At 38.1% G+C, this 19,713-nt stretch overlaps 2 protein-coding genes across 2 annotated transcripts; one reads left to right on the top strand and one right to left on the bottom strand.

Annotated features, from left to right (window-relative positions):
* Positions 1-1,743: 1,743 nt before the first annotated feature.
* Positions 1,744-12,263, bottom strand: itk (IL2 inducible T cell kinase). Its single transcript, XM_047352663.1, has 17 exons — positions 12,048-12,263; positions 11,806-11,910; positions 11,652-11,733; positions 11,411-11,536; positions 9,205-9,242; positions 8,635-8,786; positions 8,445-8,510; positions 8,277-8,331; positions 7,808-7,887; positions 7,461-7,603; positions 7,217-7,291; positions 5,319-5,487; positions 5,022-5,238; positions 4,871-4,935; positions 4,663-4,781; positions 2,178-2,335; positions 1,744-2,093 (listed from the first exon to the last, which is right to left on the bottom strand). Exons 1-17 carry the CDS (start codon positions 12,183-12,185, stop codon positions 2,028-2,030), a joined length of 1,854 nt encoding a protein of 617 aa, XP_047208619.1. The 5' UTR covers positions 12,186-12,263; the 3' UTR covers positions 1,744-2,027.
* A 2,854-nt stretch (positions 12,264-15,117) lies between these two features.
* med7 (mediator complex subunit 7) lies at positions 15,118-17,941 on the top strand. The gene is made up of 2 exons (XM_047353883.1): positions 15,118-15,302; positions 16,982-17,941. Exon 2 carries the CDS (start codon positions 16,991-16,993, stop codon positions 17,738-17,740), a length of 750 nt encoding a protein of 249 aa, XP_047209839.1. The 5' UTR covers positions 15,118-15,302; positions 16,982-16,990; the 3' UTR covers positions 17,741-17,941.
* The last annotated feature ends 1,772 nt before the right edge of the window (positions 17,942-19,713 follow it).

Genomic DNA, 19,713 nt, shown 5'->3' on the forward strand with positions numbered 1-19,713 from the left:
GGGTGATGAGGGGCCCCAGATACGTTCATCTTGTTCTTTTAAATTGAAATCACTCTTCTGCGGTAACATTTTGTATCAATGCTCTAAAAATGTATTGTTTGTTGATTTATTGTTTGTAAAAGAAGACACTAATGCACATTTTGTTTCCTACCGGAAATAATTGGAATAATTAACGAACACATATTGTTAGGTATTATTTAGTCAACTCAGAGGCAAGAACGATACAGTCAATTTACTTGCAAGGGTAGCTAATTTAAAGAGAATAAAAATAAATAACCAAATGAAACTCATGCAGGAAAATTTGAGAATTTAAACCAGTCATTAATGCATGCAATCCTCCCGGGCCCATATATTCTCAGTCATAAAATCTAAATTTATTCATGACTGTTAACTGGTATCCAACACCCTCTGACCCTATTATGTTACATGCAATAAAAAAATTAAAAGGTAATCAATTAAAAGATAATTGGTAGCTCCACTAGACTACGGAAATGAGAAGCATCTAACCATTGTGGTCATTAACCATCACAATTATCTTTTTGATCAAACACACATACAAAAATAATTTAAAATAAAAAGGAAACATGAAAAAACAATTATACAAAAATATGCCCAAACAAACCAGGAATTGAAAGATGGTTAAAACAGCATTCTACAAAAACCTTTTAAATTATAGCTTCAATATCTGTATCCATTGGTCGATCGGTCTGTCTGTTTGTCTCTGACAATTTATACATCTATGTATAATTGTTATATTAAAGTCTGTTCAATTCCCCATTCCAAAAAAGGAATGCATTTACTGATAAGAAGTTTGTGAGGCCTATATTTGTCATGGTTTGTGGTGGTGAAGGACCAAAGCGGCAACAGGATATTGGCAGGCGCATAGTGGACGCATATATTTTAATAATTCACAAGGCACCAAAGGAAGCACAGAAATCCGGACAACAGCAGCGACGAAAGAAGACTGAAAATTAAATACACTGAGGTGAAAGTAACTACATGAAAAACCGGTGAGTGTAATCAACAGGTGCGGATGATGACAATAAAAAAACAATTTCTAGCAAGCTGATAAAAAGTGGGTTAAATTTGGTGGTGGACCATCATGTTATTCAGTGACTGAAGAGTGAACTAGATGATTTGTGTAAATAGTTCCCTATGAAAGAAACAGCTTCTGACGATCGTACCTGCAGAGTACAGTAAAGTGTTTCACTGATGAGGTGAGTAATTTCCTGCCTGACTTGTTGGAAGAAATTGATAATTCACTTGCAATCCACATCCTCTTTTTTTCTGTCAAAGTTAATTTAAAAGGGTCATTATTGTGTTTGTTTTTCAAACAGCAACAGACAAAGCTGAATTAAACTAGCCTTTTATGGTTAGAGAAAAAGACTGTCACAGGCTTCTTCACGGAATCAATTGATTACTCTTTCTGGACATGTCCCATCAGGAAGAGATCCTCGAGTAGTTTCTGTACGGATCATATATCCCTGAGAATGCCTCGGGATCCCCCCTGAGGTGCTGCAGAGTGTCACTTCATTTGACCCTATTCCAAAACCCTATTCCATATCTCTTCAGTTGCACTTTTCATATTTCAAAACTCAAATTTAAAATTATTTTTATATTTTTGAAATATTTCATTACATTTATTTGTTTGATAATGAATGCAAATTGTTAGGTCTAGGAAAAAAAAACTAATTGGTGTTAACTGCTTGTCCACCTCGGTATGCAAGAGAATAGATGTCAACCTTAATGTTGAGCTATTTTTATTAACAAATGTTTAATCAAAGTAACCATCCTGCATGTTCAGGTAAAAAACTGTCAATATTATCACATTATCTTAACTTTGTTTATTATTTACTTTGTTAGCCTTCTCAGAATAAAAGTAAAGTGCTAAATGAACCAAAAAACACTTTTGATCCATGAATGTACATTTGCTTCACAAACATTTGGAAAATATTTAGCAACAAGTGCCTAAATAAATAAATAAATAACATAAATGTGTTTAAAATTGTTTCAAATCTTCACTTGGATCAGAGGTCGGAGAAGGCAGCCAGTTCATGCAGAAGAAGAGCAAAGGTTGGGCGATCTTCTGGTTTCTGAGAAACACAACCAATGAACTATGAGAGCTCTGATTGATCTGTCATGAGATATGGCAGGTGTTTTACTGTACACTTTCCTACCTCCTTCCAGCACCACTCCATCAGCAAATACACAGAGTCAGGGGCCAACCGGGGCTTCAGGAGCCTCAGGCCTGAGTTTAGGGACTCCACAACCTCTGTATTAGAACGGTTCTCGTAGGGAAGACGCCCCTCATTGTAAATCTCCCACATGAGTACACCTGTTAATGGGTGAACAACCAAGCTCAAGTTGTATTCAGATATATAGAACCAATATTGACTTTGCTTTACTTAAAAATATATTTTCATGATTATGCAGCAAGTTGCCATAAACATTAACAGTTCAAAAAATTCTAACTTGAATACAATATGCTAGGTTTCAAAAATGCTTTCATTCTTTAAAGTGCTTCAGATGGACATCATTCAAAGACAAGTTAATTGTGAACAATGTGACAAGAGCTAAAACAAATATTGAAAGTCAGGTGTTTATCCTTTCTGTCATACAATATTTCTTTAAGCTTTTTCCATCTTTATAAGACTAAGTTTTAGTGACTGAAAATGAGCCTTGTTTTGCAAGTTGGCTTTTACTGAGAGATAACTTGTGCTCTCTTAAAAATGTAAAAAAAAAAAAAAAAAAAATCTATACTTTCTCAGATGTATTTAGATTTGTAAATACATCCAACAGCCAGTATCCTTACAAACAATGTGATTTTTAAAAAAGTCATCCTGGCATGATCTACTCACCACAGGTGCATCGTAATGTTATACATACTGGCCATATAGCCCCTGGCTAATGCAACAACATTACATATAGGTCTCGCTGGTACATAGTTGGGACAAATGGTTTACAGGATATCCCTATATGCTGATGATCTGATTGTCATCTTAACAAACATTTCTGCCAGTCTTTCTAATTTAGTAAATCGCAATATTTATTTGACAATTCTCAAGCAATTCAATTGACAATTCAAAGCTGACCATTCCTGTTTTAAATAAAGGAAAAAGACCTGGATGGATTGTTGAAAAGAGAGATTGCAACCTATTCTGTCGGAAAGTTTGAGCTGTATAAATGAAGAACAGGCAATTTGCCTTTGACCTTCTTCAATGTTACCATCCAGAAGGATTGCAATACTGCTGGGTTATATCTTTTGGATGACATAGTTCTTAATACATTACTAATGGTGATGCATTTGTAATCTTCCAACCACTTACCATTAGTTTGTAGCAATGGCAATAGAGCACTTAACCATCTCTAAGAAACTTTGTTTTCCCATGACACAAAGCCTGTTAACATTTTAGGACAACATCTATGTTCCTTTATGAGTCATTTTAAAGGCCAATTGTAGAATATGTCATAGTAGCTCTTGGCAAACAGCATAACAAGAACAATTGCAGGTACTCAGATTTGTATTTACCATGAAGAAAAAACTGACCTTAATAAAACTTCCCCCCAGAAGCTTAGTCTGCACAACAAAAGAGTATCTCATTTATAGTCTAAAGCCAACTAAAGTAAAAGACGTATTACACCTGTGACTGAAGATGCAATTTATTTAACCAAAAAACTTGCATTTAGTTGTCTTCCTGACAATTTTAACTTCCCATTGGTACTGTAAAAAAGCATGCTTGCAGTGCATAAAAGTAACATCTTAGCAATTGTGCAATCAAACAGCTGTGAAAAAGTGAGGGTTTAAATATCAGAAGCTTCCCTTTTTAAAGTATGTGCAAACTGTTGTCACTTTCAAAACATTTAAATATCTTCAATGAAAAATGTCTGAAAAAGCTGCAAATCTGCATGTGCACCATTATAGTCCCTAATTCTAACATTTTATTGTGCCTTGTTCACAAGCAGGACAGTTTCTGTCCAAGGTGGGTCAGAGAGCATGGTACAAACAATTCTAGGCTTTGACTAATAGGATCACTGCATTGTTTTCTCCATCAGTCAGCCAGACCTAGAGAAGGAGTTCTTCAGTGTTTCTGAATCCATCTGCTTTCTTTTAAGACTAGAGTTTTATTTGAATGAAACATTTTGAATGTTTTATAGAATTAGTGAAATCTTCTTCACATTTCCAAGCTGTTTCTATTATTTTCTTTTTTCCATTGTTTTGTTGATTGAGTTTTAATATTTGTTAAACTGACTAGAGGATTCAAACTCAAGAAAAGACATGACTATCACCTTTTAAAATTACATTACGAATCTAGAATGTTTTTTTTCAATCCTTCGTAGGATTTGGACATTTTTTTGCATGCTCTTATTTATATTTTCATTTGTTTTCCAGATGGTTCTGTAAAATGTTATATTTTCAGAAAGAAAAATACCATGTATATCATTTAACTTCCAATTTGATTTGACACTGAATCCAACACCAGAAAAAAATGTACAACCTGTGAAATACATGGTCATTTGGTCAGCAAGTCAAATAACCTGCAAAATTCAACAAAGAGTTTTTTGAAAGTTATACAGTTGGTAGGAGAGATGTTCTGAGGTTTAAAGATAGTGAGTCAGCTTAGAACCCAAACAACTGAAAGGCTGAGCAATAGCTTAACACACCAAATGACCAGACATCAGACTTGCTGCTGAACTTTGAGTACTTGATGACTTCTGGGGCTGACCACTTGACAGGAAACTTGGAGCCTTGGGAACTTGTGTACTGATCATCAAGAACAAACCTTCAAAGCACAATAGGTGGACAAAAAGACACATCATTATACTCACACGATACAGCAAAGGACCTTCAAAAACTATGATGGCAACCTACCTTGTCATGCCAAAATCAGACACCTTCACCTCATTGTTCTTCGAAACAAGACAGTTCCTTGCAGCCTGTAGGACCACAGAAACAAAACCTTCTTGGAACATAAACAAGATACCCAAAGAATAGCCAGAAAACTTGTCTTCTTTTGGTTTACCAGATCCCTGTGCAGGAAGTTGGAGCTCTCCAGGTAAGCCATCCCCTCGCTGACATCTAGGCACATTCCCATCATCATATCCAGAGACAGCTGGCCTTTCCTGTCCCGCAAGTAGTCTGACAGACAGCCACTCTCCATGTATTCGAACACCAGACACATGGGGGAGCGCTGATTGCACACGCCATACAACTGCACAAGCTTACAGTGAGACAACCTCCTGTTGAAGCACACGCATGCTTTAGAAGGCTGCTTTCCAACTCACCTTCAGTAGAAAACCTTGGCATATATCATACTTACATCATAACCTTTGCCTCCTCTTTGAAGTCCTCATCTGACATGCATTCCTCTCTAACCATCTTCACTGCCACCTTCGTGTCCTTCCATTTCCCCTCCAGCACGAGCCCAAACTGTCCACTGCCGATCTCCTGACCCAGAATCAGCTCTTCTGGGTCTATCTCCCACTGATCTGTTGAGATTACCATAGCTCCATGTCTCTTAAAAAAATCTTTTTTCTATTTATGAAATCAAAATTAAACCTAAACTTATTTTTCCTATCCTCCTTAACGATGTGATGTTGTAAAGTGATTGAAGGCCAACGTCTCTTTCTTTGGGGCTGTTTTTTCTTCGTCCAATCTACAATCATACATTGCTTGTTGGCATAGTGTTGTGCAGTTATGCACCTAAAAATTTAGACTAGTGAAAGACAAAGATATGATATTTCAATGACATTTCACACCGCAGAACTCAGGTTTAGAACTCTGGAGAAGTCCCTAATAAAATTCACAGAAGTGTGTGGTTGTAACATGACAAAAAAGGGTTTCAAGCCCACTCTAAAACACAAGAAATACAAAATTTTTGTTGAATATGTTACAAGAAAGAGGATTTTTTTTCAAGAACAAGTTGCAAGTAGTCTCAAACCAATGTTGCACAAATGATGGCATTTTGTTCTTGCAGCCCTGGAAGAGAGTGCAATTTCTTCTGTTCTTGCAGAGAATGTATTGGCTTTAATAAACAAGCTAGGGGTTGTCTCATGTCTCACCTCATCATTAACTTTCTCCCAAGTTTAGGGGCTTTGTGTCTTTGTGTCAGTCTATCTTTATATGTAAAGATCCACTTTAAAATGTTGCAAAAAAGCAAGACTACTTTGAAGAAGAAGATATTAAGAATAGCGAATGACTGAACGCACAGTAGCGTTTGTCCAGATAAGGCATTATGAAAAAGGACAAGAAACTGTCAGAATATTTCGGTTGTATATGCATGAGTCATGAGTTAACCAAACGGTCTAATTAAACTTTAAATTGTAACACAGTTTTACAAAAAGGTCATGTAGCACTGAAGAAAATGCATGATGATCATTTCGCTACTTCACCTTTCTGCACAAAATCTTGGTTTTACACCTGGATAAAAAACAGGTTGTTCACATGTACAAAATAGAAGTAAAAAGGGATAAAACTGTAACTTGTAGAAAAGAAATGGCTGAACGAATTTGCAAAAGGAGGAACTGACCCAGAGCTCTGCCTAACCACAGCCAGAGTAATATGTATACACACTGGGACAAAAAAGAGGGTCAGGAAAGGCAAATGTCAGAACAGAGCCCTAAATAAGCCTTGGGTCTGGTGATTTAGACCTTAAATTCAGTAGGAGAACAAGGTTTTTGTTGCACTATTATTATTATTATTTATTTTTACATTACTGTTTTTTTTTCTGCCAGTGCAGGGAGCATAGCGATAGCAAAGTCAGACTTATTGGAGTAAATAACAAATATAAAGGATGAATTACAAAAATGATTTGGGTGTGGAAAGCTTTACTTTTGTTGAGATCTTCTCAGTTAGAATGTGGAAGTCTCAAACATACTTTTAGTCATGTTTCCTCCACATGTACTTGATTAGTTAATACATGTTCATATATTTTTTTTAATGTCAGAATAAGAATGACAGTGATGGAAAAGAGCAGAGGAATGAAAGCTGCTCAAGCACATATACTTCTGGGCTCTAATGTACGGCTTCAAGTCTAGCAAAACCTTAGGCTGACCTGTTGTTGGACTACATTGAGTATTTCAGTGCACTTGTGTATTAGATAAACTCAGAGTGCCATCCTTCAAACAAACCAGAAGAGGTCAGTGAAATCCCACATTTCAGCAGTATAGCATGGTCACTGAGTTCTAGTTAAATTTATACAACAGCATTTTATGTAACCTTTTAAAGGACCAGGAATTTCCCGAGAGCTGCGTTGTCCTTTAGAGACAGGGTGTCTCAGTCTTGTTATCAGACCTGAAAAGGCAAGAAATTCACACACACGGGAGTTATGCACAATTATGAACAAACTTTGTGAAGCACCTTTATTTTACCTGAGTCATAAGATTTGCACTATTTTTTAATGTAATGAGGAATTTCTTTTTGATCTTTATACGTCAGTGCTGGATACAAAAAGGACACTTACCGGCAGCATTGTGTTGGTGGTAATTGATCAGCTCAGGAATGGTGCTAAACAGGTACTTCTCCGCCAAGTAAAACGCTTTCTTCTCTGTGTCTGTCTGTCTTATTTGATAATGTTTCACTCTAGGGTTCTTCTCTCCATTAGATCTAAGCATGACAAATGTAATTTAATGCAAGCAAACATGGTTAAAGTAGAGGCATAGCAATAATTAGATTGGTCACCAATAATGCTAATGAACACTACAGGAGATTTTTAATGCTTATTGTGCTGGCATCATAAGACTTAACTGAACATGTATTCATTGTTTCATTAAAATAATGAAATGAATAATAAGAAGAGTGTTAAATTACCCAGGAGCTTTGGTGAAAACTGATACTGTATAGACTCCTGCCTGTCTTGAGTCCCGCATCATGAATGCACCTTCTTTTCCCTGAATGCAAAGTATCAAGATCACATTGGAGTTCACATTTTACCCGCCCCAAAATGTTCCAAATCATGCTTTTCTGACACTTCCAGTTCTATCAAAAGCAGATATAGAAGATTACGATGGACTGTTGTTTCCCCCCTTTCCGCTTGCAAAGTGCAAAGAAGCAATCAGCGGCAGGAAATTCAGCATTGGAGGAAACGGTGTGGTTGTGAGAATTTTTTTATGTCCCACTGACATGTCAGATTGTCAGTTTGCAGGTGCATTAATTTTGCAAAAGCAAGATTGCTGTAGGTGGCACAGTCACAACAAAAGTGCATTTTTTCCCACCAAGCAGGAGCGACTTGGTGGTTATCGCCATTCGTCATTATTTTGTCAAAAAGGTATTGTTTTACCTCTTTCAATAACAGTTCCTCTGCATCCCATCTGCTAACGTGTTTGTTGTACCATCTGCCAAAAAAGACAATTTAAGAAAACCCAAACTGGTTATTAAAGGAGCAAATTAAGAATCATATAGATTTGTTTGCAGTGGAAATGGGCAGAGAGAGGAAAAATAAACTCACTCAAATCGCTCAAAGTTCTTGCCATTTTTCTCAGCTACGTATGTGCTGGGCACATAGCCTGCATTTCTGAGCAAGGGTCAAGGAAACAAAAAACAGCAGTTTAAATGTCATATATTTTCTACTGAAATAAATAAAAAATAAGAATAAACACAAGCGTAACATGTTTGCTAGCCTTGTGTTTAACCCTTACCCCTTGTCATCCTGCACAGTCCACCAATCTGAATGGCAGCTGTTAATGAGCCGATACTCCTGATCTTTCTGAAGAGCCAAATCATCATCTCTGAGTGGCGTGTAGTCTAGCAGAGCGATGACCATCTGATCTCCTGAATCATTCAGGCCCATCTGCCGAAGATAAGACAAGCTAAGCCGCAGTGCAGTACCTTTAAAGCAATAGATCATTCTGATAAAATGAGCAAGAATTTATTATACTGTAGTCAGGCTTAAAGAAATGTGTTTAGTTACTGCTATACAAGGTTATACTGAAGTGAACCTTTGCTTTGTACATACAGGCAATCACATGATGTGACCAATGAAAGATAACTACAGTAACTGAGCAACATGCAGATGAATCATGGGTGCCCAAAAAAGCCGTTGCACAGTCAGCTATTATTGATCATTAATTAATTAAATGGCTGTAGTGAATTTACTGAAGTCAACAGAAAAAAAAAAAAAACAACAAAACGTCTGCTGTTTTATGACTCTTTACAACCTTATTTAAATATTAATATTTGGAGCATAGATAAGCTTTCGAGAGTGATACCTCTGGATCCGGTAGCTGGGGAAGAGGCTTTTTAGAAGCTGTGGGGACACAATATATTTTATATTAAGGCAGCTTGGGTAGCCCAAATACTCAAAAAAGAATTTTCAGGAAAGCAAATATTTAAACACACAAGTTAAGATCAGTGCAGTTTTTTTGCAAACGTTTTCATACTCCATTTGTCACACTACAACCACAAACGTCTGTGAATTGTATTGGAGTATATATAACAGAACAATACAAAAATGAAAGTAATAATAATAAAAGTATATAAGTAGTCTGACATAATAGTAGTCTGAAATAATAAAGGTTTTTAAACGTTTTTCACAAACCAAAATGTACATACAGAGTAAATGCAAATGCTGCTAGATTCCAGCCCCCACAGCTGCTCTTCTGTTATGCTTGGTACTTCTTTTTCAGTTGTGGTGAGAAAAATGGATGAGGAGAATGTTTATTTTTGAGGTTGGAAAATATCCAAACAAATTGCTCAAAAAATAAAAGGAAACAAAAATCCTGGTGGATACCCATACTGAGGGACCACATTATTTAATTAAAATGGTCAACCCACAGATGGCTTAATATGCACTTTCTGAGAAATTTTAACTTTAAAACTGATGTGGCAGCCTAATCCAATTTACCATGTCATTGCAGCAACTCAAAATGGTACTCAGTAGTTTGTATAACGCCTGATGTGCTTGTATGCGTGTCATCAATGGACCTAAACTTGATATTACAGAGATGTTCTATTGGATTTAGGTCAGGGGAGCATGGAGGCCAGTCAATGGTATTCCTTTAGCCTCCACATGAGGCCAGGCATTATCATGGACCAGGAGGAACCCAGGACCCACTGCATCAGCAAAGGATCTAACAATAGCTCTAAGGATTTTTTCTGGATACCTAATGGCTGTCAGGGTGCCATCGTTTATCCTGTACAGGTCTGTGTGTCCCACCACCAAACCAATCATGCTGAACAGTGTTGCAGGACGTCTAGACGGCCCTGTCCAGCTCTCCTACAGTAACTGCCTGTCTCCTGGAGTCTCCACCATGCTCTTGAGACTGTGCTGGGAGACACAACAAACCTTCGAGCGAAATCACATATTGATGTGTCCTCCTGGTGAAGTTGGACTGCCTTTGCAACCTCTGTAGTTCCAGGTATCACCTTATGCTATCACTAGTGACACTAACCCTGGTCAAATTCAAAACTGCTGAAAAGTGGTCAAAAAAATGAGGAGAGAAAAATGTCTATGGCCTCCACCTGTAAAACCATTCGTGTTTTTGGGGTCGTCTCATTGTTGTACACTTTACTGCACCTGATGTTAATTTCATGAACACCAAAACAGCTGGAACTGATTAACAACCCCCTATACTACTGAACCGACTAGATCAATATCCCAGCAGTTTCATTGACTTGATATAATACGCTGATTAAAAAGTGTGTCCTCAAATTTTTTTGATCCCTGTTTGAGTGAGCGTTGTATAAGATGGCCCCTTAAAGACACTCTGTGACCCACCTTAAGTTTTGCGGCATACATAACATTTTGCATGTCGATCAAAAAAAAGCGTCCTTTAGCGTCCTTAGACCAGACCATATTATTCTACGTGTTTCTCTGTTATCTTTGTATTCCCTTATTTGGCTTGTGGTAATCTGCAAACGTGACCTTCTATGGGTTTCTCTCAACAATGACTCTCTACTTTGCTCTTTTCCAAAAAGGCTACATGTAGGAAGAGCAGGAATAGCTGTCCTGTAGACAGATTCTCCCTCTTGAGCTGCGGATCTTTGAAGCTACTGCAGTTTTAGTAAGGGTCTCTTAAATGCTTTTTTAATTACTGCTCCTTTCCTTGGACTTCCTGTAGGTTTCCATGGACGGCCAAGTCCTCATAGGTTTGCACTTTTCATCTTTTTGTTTGTAAAACATTTTGAAGCCATAATTTTCCTTCCTTTTCACTACGATGCGCTAATTAATGTTTGTCTATCCCATAAAAATCACAATAAAATACATTGTAGTTTGTGGTTGTATAGTGACAAAATGTTAAAAAGTTAAACTCACGGTATTTTAATCCCTTGTTCAAAAGAAGCTTACAGGATGATATTTTTTTTCTAAAGTTTGTGATGTATACATTTGTGTGTTTATATTTAAAAAAATAAAAAATTAGCAAAGCCATGCTGAAAATGTGCATTTAGCAAGGAGAAGAAGAAACGAATACGAACCGTAACCCACAGGGTTGTAGAGTTGACAGCCTGTCGCCAGCTTCTCAGTTTGTTGGCAGCATCTCCATTTTCCCTCCATCCAGAAGTTTGGGTGGAACTTTGCGACCAAATTGTTGTGCTTCGTCTCTACGTTACAAAGAAGAAAGCAAAATAATGGCAAGCAGGTATGTTGCAACAAATCAAATTCGAATGGATTTGTACCAATAGATTGTGATTATTTGTTAGTGCAGAAATAAATTACCCCCTTTGAGAGCTCGAACCCATCTCTGACGGCAGTCATTGTCTGGGGCAAAGATGTAGAGGTAATAATTGTCATGAAAGACCTGTAAGAACATTAGGCTTTCTTTAATATCACGTATAGTACAAACAGTACATCGTTTTGTGGTATAGTATACCTGAAAAGGGTACTTGTAGTTGCATGGTATAGGGACATCACTCAACACAATCTCCACACACTTAATCCTGGACAGTTCGATGCAACCTTTCAGCATTGGCTTTTTCTGCAAGAGCATTGCTCTTTATGTCATGCTTGGTATACCTCACATGCATGCTATTAAATTTGTGACTAGCTATCAAAACAATACATTTCCATACCAAGTCCCTTGACATCAACCTAAAACTTAAAGTGAGGACTTACCCCCGGACGACGTTCAGAGTATTTCAGGTCTTGAGTGTCTAATACAAAAAACCTCTCCTTGTAGTTACATGGTGATGTTCTTTTCTTTTGCTGAGACTTTTTGATCATAGTTGCCTTCAAAATCACCCGGGGGAACATTGTAACAGCTTCGAAGAACACAGTGTGCAACACCAGGTGGTTTTATCATGGGTAAGAGTTTTAGTGTGCCTCACAGCGGCAGGAAAAAAAAAAGCTGTGGATGATAACTTTATAGATGCGTGGAGCTTCCGGCATGAAGCTGCTGCACACAGTAAACCACATCCTTACGGCAACAAATATATCATGCAAGCAAACACACACCATCCATGCAGGCACACACACTATACACATGCACTTTCACTTACATGAGAACGTTGCGGGTAATTAATGTGTGAAATGCAGAACAGAAAAGGGACTTTTTAAATGTATTTTTTTAATATATATATATATGTTTTCCACCAAAAAGAAGGAGTGTGGTAATGATATATTGTAGTCAGAGAAGAGTCAGAGTAGTAGTAAGCAGTGTTGCTACACCTATAAACTAAAAATATTCGAAGAAATGTTTTGTACGCAACTATGTGTGTGTGTGTGTGTGTGTGTGTGTGTGTGTGTGTGTATGTGTGTGTGTGTGTGTGTGTGCGTGCGTGCGTGCGTGCGTGTGAAAATTAGGACACCCTTCAAAAGACTGTGTATTTTCCTGATATTTGATCATAGATATTTAAAAATCTGATTTAACTTTACTAGCTATAAATAGGCAACACAAATTAAAGAGAATATATTTAATTTTTTTCTGTAAAATGTAATAGAAAAATAAATAAAATGGGGCATATCACATTATTAGAACATTGTTACTCAGCATTTTGAAGGAGTTTTTCCCTGTTTATACCTCCAAAGTTCAGTTTGGTGTCCCTCTGATCAACAGTCAGAGACCTTCAGGAATAAGTTTGTTGCGACTTATGAGTCTGGAAAGGGATGTAAAGAGATCTCAAGACAATTTGAAATCAGCCATTCCCTGTATTGAAAATAGTCTACAAGTGGATGACATTCTAAGCAACTGCCAACATCCCCAGCTCTGGCCTTCTAGGCAAGTTCATCCAGAAAGCAGAACACAAGATGCTGAAAGAAATCTCCAAAAACCTTAAAATGTCTTGAGGACGCCTGCTGCAGGCTTTCGCTATTGTCTGTACAATCAGAAAGAGTTTCAGGCAAAAGTTTGTCAAAGAGAACGTAGATCACCGGCACCTAAGGCTTAGGGGCCATTTGTGGTCCTCTAAATGTTTTCATGCAATTTTTACTTTTTGAAGCACTAATGGCCTTTATTTTTCTTATTTTTTGACAGCAAGCTGACAGGGAGGAGGTGGAGTAACAGGAAAGACATGCAGCAAAGGTTGCTGCATGCAAATTCTTGATCAAAATAAAAAACATTTGACCCCCCAAAAATCAAAAAACCATGCGTTTCTTTTAATAAAAGCACAAAACCATTTTATATTTTGAATCTGCTAAGATTTCAAATACAATATGGATTTTTGTAGCCCACCAGTGGTTTAAACTTTACTAATTTTGACCCTCTTGGCAAAACGTTTGGGAACCATTAAGATCTGGAATAATGCCCTTTGGATAGATGAGTGTAAGACTGACTTATCTGGACACCAGGACAGAGTACATATTTGGCATAAACCAGGAAAGAACTATATGCCAACTGTGAAGTATGGAGGTGGATGTGTCATGGTTTGGTAGGTGCTTTGCTGCAGCAGGATCTGGCCAGCTCACCATCATAGAATCAGCCATGACTCCTACCATGTACAATCATCAGAGGGTGCTTGAGGAAAATATGTGATCTGTTAAGAAAATTAAAGATGAAGCCGAACCGAACAGTGCAACATGACAATGACCCAGATCACACTAGTAACACCAAGGACATGTGTAGAATTAAGAAATTAAAAGACCTGAGCCTAGTCAAAGCCCAGATCTTGATCTCATTGTGATGCTGTAGGGTGACTTGAAATAAGCTTTACAGGCAAGAAACCACTCATACATCTCACACCTAAAGAGACGAATGGGGCAACATTTCCTCAGAATGAAGTCCGTCAGAGACTGACGGTTACAAGAAGCTTCTTACTGAATGTGTTTCAGGGAATACGACAAGGCCAGGGTTTCTGAATTTTTATTCAGAATCCTCAGAATCCACTTTTTGTTGAATTATTTTCTTTGAGTAAACAAAGTTAATGTGTGTTTCTTTGCAAGTAAACCCTTTTAAGAGATACATTAAAAAACAGATTAATTATCAATATGTGATTATTATTTTTTTTCTCATTTTTTTCTTTTACAGGACCGTGTGCTTGTGTGAAATTAAAAAAGAAATGACAGCAGTAACATTTTACGTAAATGGAAGTTCCGATTGTGTTATTATTTTTCTTTAGTCTGAATGTATGCCTCTGCAATAAAAACAAATATAAAAAAAATGCTTTTTACAGGGTGTCAATGGCGCTGTATAGGTTAAAGATATTTAATTCTATCCTCTTGTGTGAAAAAATAAACGAAAGACACTGTGAAGTGCTTTAAAACATGTGTAACAGGAATAAACTATGCTTATTCACATAATTTTGTTGGCGGTATGTGAGCAACACGGGAAAAGGAAGAAGCAAGATAACTGGGTCATATATTTGTGCAGTTGAGACCACGTATTAAGCGCAATGAAACCATCAACTCGGGTTTTTGACAAAGTAAAGGTTATACAATACATTGCGTTTTTCGATTAGGAAAAGAGATTGTAATGAGTTTAATGAGCATAGGATGTAAAAGGTACAGTGCGGACATATTCCTGCAAAAAAAACCAAAGATATTTGTTTTTTTATTATTATTCTTAATGACAGCATAACCTACATTCTTCGGTGTAATAGTTGCGTTTTATTCCTAATCTAAAGGAGGTTTTACTCAAAACTTTGTTTCAAAGTCTTATAAATGGATGGCCACAAACGCTTAGCCCTGAAGTCATCGAACTACCATCAGTGCAGCTGCCAATCAACCATTATGTCTTCCTTCCCTCAGCCACGGTCCAATCCGCGCTTTGGAAACGGTCACGAGCTCAGTTCAGCCAATAGAATGTGAACCGAAACATCCGTTGTGATCTGCTAGGAGTTGGGAAGCTAAGCTAGCTCGGAGCTAATGGTTTAAAGAAATTTCAGGTCGTTTAAAATCGGTACTCAACTCTCATACTACTGACGAGTGGTTCGTAAGGTGCGTAGAAATATATTTCGATTTACCTTTGTAAGAACCTAGTTACATTTTTCTTCAAATGTATAGCTATTTTAGCTGAGGCTAGCAATGGATATAGCTTTAGGTGAGTTTTTACTAAATGCTAAGCGGTACATCTAATGTTAGCGTCCACTTGGTGTGGTCGCAGTGATGTTCTACAACTAAATAGACTTTTATTAAAACAACAACAACAACAAAAAACTACTTGTTTTAGTCATGGCTTTTAAGGCAAATGTATGTATTTATATTTTAAAACCGCCGACAGGTAATGTAATGAAGTTGTTTTTTTTGGGCCCTTGTACATTTAAATGTATTGCGTACTATTGTGCACTGTGACAAACGCAGTAATTGTACCTCAGAACTGGATGGCTTTTCATACGTGCCTATATGGATTAGTTTGTATTAGACTGGTGCTGCAATGTTATTTTGCGTCTTTTTTTAAAAAATTTTTATCACAGCTGTGGAAAAACTAGCATGGTTCATGTTTAGCGACCACAACAGCCGTTCATAACATCCCAACTGTAAAACTATTACAAATTGCCTACAAAAAGTAACATATCCCCTTAGTGAAAGAAAAATGCTACATTTGTTTTTTTTATTTTTATAAACTAACTAATAAAATTGTAGTATGGATTTGTGATCAGCCCCATTATACTGAAACCTGGAATACTGTGTGTAATTTAATCTCAGTCTATGATGAACTGGCAACCATTGCTGGGTGTCCTTCACCCAATGACTGCTAGAAATAAGTTTCAGTAAACCTCCCACCCAGCTCCGTGTGCCTGACCCTGCAAGGATAAGCGGGTGTAGACCGTTGATGGATAAATTCAGCTGTTCTGTGACGGTGTCAAAGGTTTGATGGGAAACATTATTAAACAGCACTATGAAGACCAAGGAACGCAGAAGATAGATCGGTGATAAATATGCGGAGACGTTTAAAGCAGGCTCAGGCTGTAAAACACTCGTCCAAGCTTTACACATTTCACAGAGTAATGTTCAAACTATCACCTTAAAATGGGAAAAGTATGACACAACTGCTTACTTAAGAAATCATGGCTGTCCACCTAAACAGTGAGGCTAATTAAGCTGAGCATTAATCAAAGTAGCCTAGAGGCTCGTTTGGTAACTCTGAAGGAGCTGCAGAGATTCACAGCTCATGTAGGCAAACTTGTCAACAGGAGAACTGTTAGTAGTGTAGTCCACTAATACAGCCCTTATGGAAGAGTGGCAAGAAGAAAGCTACTATCGACAAGAATCAAAAGAAGTTTCATTTGGTGTTTGCCACAAGTTTTATAGAAGACACAGCAAATGTGTAGAAGTTGCTCTCGTCAGATGCGACCAAAATTGTTTTATTTTTTTATATCAAAGCAAGTAGAGCTACAAAAATCCAGCAACGTTTTACTTAAAAACAGACTTAGGGAAACTCATTAATTAAACCTGGCTAAATACAGTCAGATTATAAAGTTTTCTGGGCAGATTAATTTCCACATAGAATACACGAGATAAACATATTGAACACATCCCTGTTAAATGGAAAAAAAAAAGATTAAAATAATCATGGATGGTTGTTTAGGTGAAGCTGGTCACAAATAAAATGGGAGGTGTCTTTGAGATACGTCTTTCTTATTGATATCTGTCCTCTGTGTGGCTTTATTGTTCAGGTTGACATCATGGGTGAACCACAACAAGTCAGTGCCCTGCCGCCGCCACCGACGCAGTTCATCAAAGAGTACACAGATGAAAATATCCGCAAAGGTCTGGCCCCCAAGCCACCTCCACCCATCAGAGACAGTTACATGATGTTTGGCAACCAGTTCCAGTGCGATGACCTCATCATCCGTCCTCTGGAAAGCCAGGGCATCGAGAGGCTTCATCCTATGCAGTTTGACCACAAGCAGGAGCTCAAAAAGCTAAACATGTCCATTCTTGTGAACTTTCTGGACCTTCTGGACATCCTTATTAAAAGTCCAGGCAGTATAAAGCGGGAAGAGAAGTTGGAGGACATAAAGCTTTTGTTTGTCCACATGCACCACCTGATAAATGAGTACCGGCCTCACCAAGCCAGAGAGACGCTAAGGGTGATGATGGAAGTGCAGAAGAGGCAGAGGCTGGAAACGGCAGAGAGGTTCCAGAAACATCTGGAAAGAGTGGTGGAGATGATCCAGGGATGCCTTGCTTCCTTACCCGATGACTTGCCCCAGTCAGAGAGTCCAGATATTGTTTGTGGTGGGTCTAAAAGTGTGTCTGTGGGACCTAGTTTTGGTTGTTCTTCTGGACAGACCCCCCTGCTGAAAACTGCACCAATGGATGTGGAGGAAACAGGTTCCAGTTGCATGGAAGCAGGTGTTACCACCTCAAAAAGGGACAAAATATGGGACAAGGATGCTGCCATGTGTAGTATAATAGATGAAATAGCTTAAAATAGACAATGTTTAAGTAGCTTTACTGTTTCATTTGGGCTCCAGAATGATGTTTTTTACTCTTCTTCTGGCATGAAATATTTCTTGCATTCTCTAGCATTCTTTGCTAATATAATCTGCTATCTGTGTACGATACTTAAACCTGCTAGGTTTCAAGGTTTGTTTTCCTCATGAGACTCAATAAATGAAATTCCGGTTGTAGTTCACTCGTGTCAGTGTGATACAGTCCGACCTATGAGCATATTATCTATTGTTTGCACATCTTTGACGCGATGACTTATATTGTGCTGTTCCAGTGAGGTGTCACCAGAAGGTCAGCATGTACAGGCGCAGACACTTTTCTTCCACTGACCTATTTACTTTTTTATGCATATATGGCAGGTTTTTGTCCACTTACAGTTGCTAGTATTCTTCACGTGATGGCGGCGGCGGTAGTAGCGGTTCATCCTGTAACCGGTGGGTTGCTAGTTCGAATCCCTGCTCTGTCTGTGTCAGTTGTCGTGTCCTTGGGCAAGACACCGGTGGTGCCAATTGTACGGCAGCCTTGCTTTTATCAGTCTGCCACATTACAGCTGTGGCCACAATGTGGCTCACTGCTGTCAGTGTATGAATGTGTTTATGAATGGGTGGATGGATGATTGTAGTGTAAAGCGCTTTAGGGTCTCTGGGGACTTGATAAAGCGCTATTCTAGGGCAGCCCATTTATCATTTATTTGCGTGCATCTGAGGTGAATGGCAGCAAAGCAGCATGGTCTTATAGGGTGAATCTGTTTTGATTCATCATAGGTCTGCTTCTGTAGGGAATAAAAATGCAAACCTTTGTGACAAAGGGAAAAATATAAAAAGCAAAGGGGTTAGCAATGTACTAAGGAATGCACTTTTGACTGGAATCCCACTGTTAAAAGCTTGAATGGACCAGCTGGTTAGAAACGGAAAAATGATGTTTGTCGACTCAGAGAACACTATACTAAGCATTACTAGGGAGCTGACAATAACACTTCTTTGTGTAGAAGTTATTGAGCAAAGAAGACAACATAAGCTGTTTTCAATGTCAGTAATGTATTTAAAGTGAATTAAAATGTTTCACAGCGACTGATCTTATAGTTTACCTCGATTTATATAAATAGCTTTCTGCACACAACAGGAAGGATAGAAAAATGCCTTGAATATTCCTATACAGGTCCTTCTCAAAATATTAGCATATTGTGATAAAGTTCATTATTTTCCATAATGTCATGATGAAAATTTAACATTCATATATTTTAGATTCATTGCACACTAACTGAAATATTTCAGGTCTTTTATTTTCTTAATATGGATGATTTTGGCATACAGCTCATGAAAACCCAAAATTCCTATCTCACAAAATTAGCATATCATTAAAAGGGTCTCTAAACGAGCTATGAACCTAATCATCTGAATCAACGAGTTAACTCTAAACACCTGCAAAAGATTCCTGAGGCCTTTAAAACTCCCAGCCTGGTTTATCACTCAAAACCCCAATCATGGGTAAGACTGCTGACCTGACTGCTGTCCAGAAGGCCACTATTGACACTCTCAAGCAAGAGGGTAAGACACAGAAAGAAATTTCTGAACGAATAGGCTGTTCCCAGAGTGCTGTATCAAGACACCTCAGTGGGAAGTCTGTGGGAAGGAAAAAGTGTGGCAGAAAACGCTGCACAACGAGAAGAGGTGACCGGACCCTGAGGAAGATTGTGGAGAAGGGCCGATTCCAGACCTTGGGGGACCTGCGGAAGCAGTGGACTGAGTCTGGAGTAGAAACATCCAGAGCCACCGTGCACAGGCGTGTGCAGGAAATGGGCTACAGGTGCCGCATTCCCCAGACCTGGGCTACAGAGAAGCAGCACTGGACTGTTGCTCAGTGGTCCAAAGTACTTTTTTCGGATGAAAGCAAATTCTGCATGTCATTCGGAAATCAAGGTGCCAGAGTCTGGAGGAAGTCTGGGGAGAAG

This window comes from Girardinichthys multiradiatus, chromosome 23 (assembly GCF_021462225.1).
Source record: "Girardinichthys multiradiatus isolate DD_20200921_A chromosome 23, DD_fGirMul_XY1, whole genome shotgun sequence".
NCBI lineage: Eukaryota > Metazoa > Chordata > Actinopteri > Cyprinodontiformes > Goodeidae > Girardinichthys > Girardinichthys multiradiatus.

Bases quoted from the DNA above. Each gene is read 5' to 3' on its own strand.
- itk (XM_047352663.1), bottom strand. From the start codon at position 12,185: ATGTTCCCCCGGGTGATTTTGAAGGCAACTATGATCAAAAAGTCTCAG. The intron at 2,336-4,662 runs GTGTGTTAAGCT...ACCCATTAACAG, and splicing joins GTCTGATGTCTGGTCATTTG to GTGTACTCATGTGGGAGATT. The intron at 2,094-2,177 runs GTAGGAAAGTGT...TGTGTTTCTCAG, and splicing joins TGGAGTGGTGCTGGAAGGAG to AAACCAGAAGATCGCCCAAC.
- med7 (XM_047353883.1), top strand. From the start codon at position 16,991: ATGGGTGAACCACAACAAGTCAGTGCCCTGCCGCCGCCACCGACGCAG.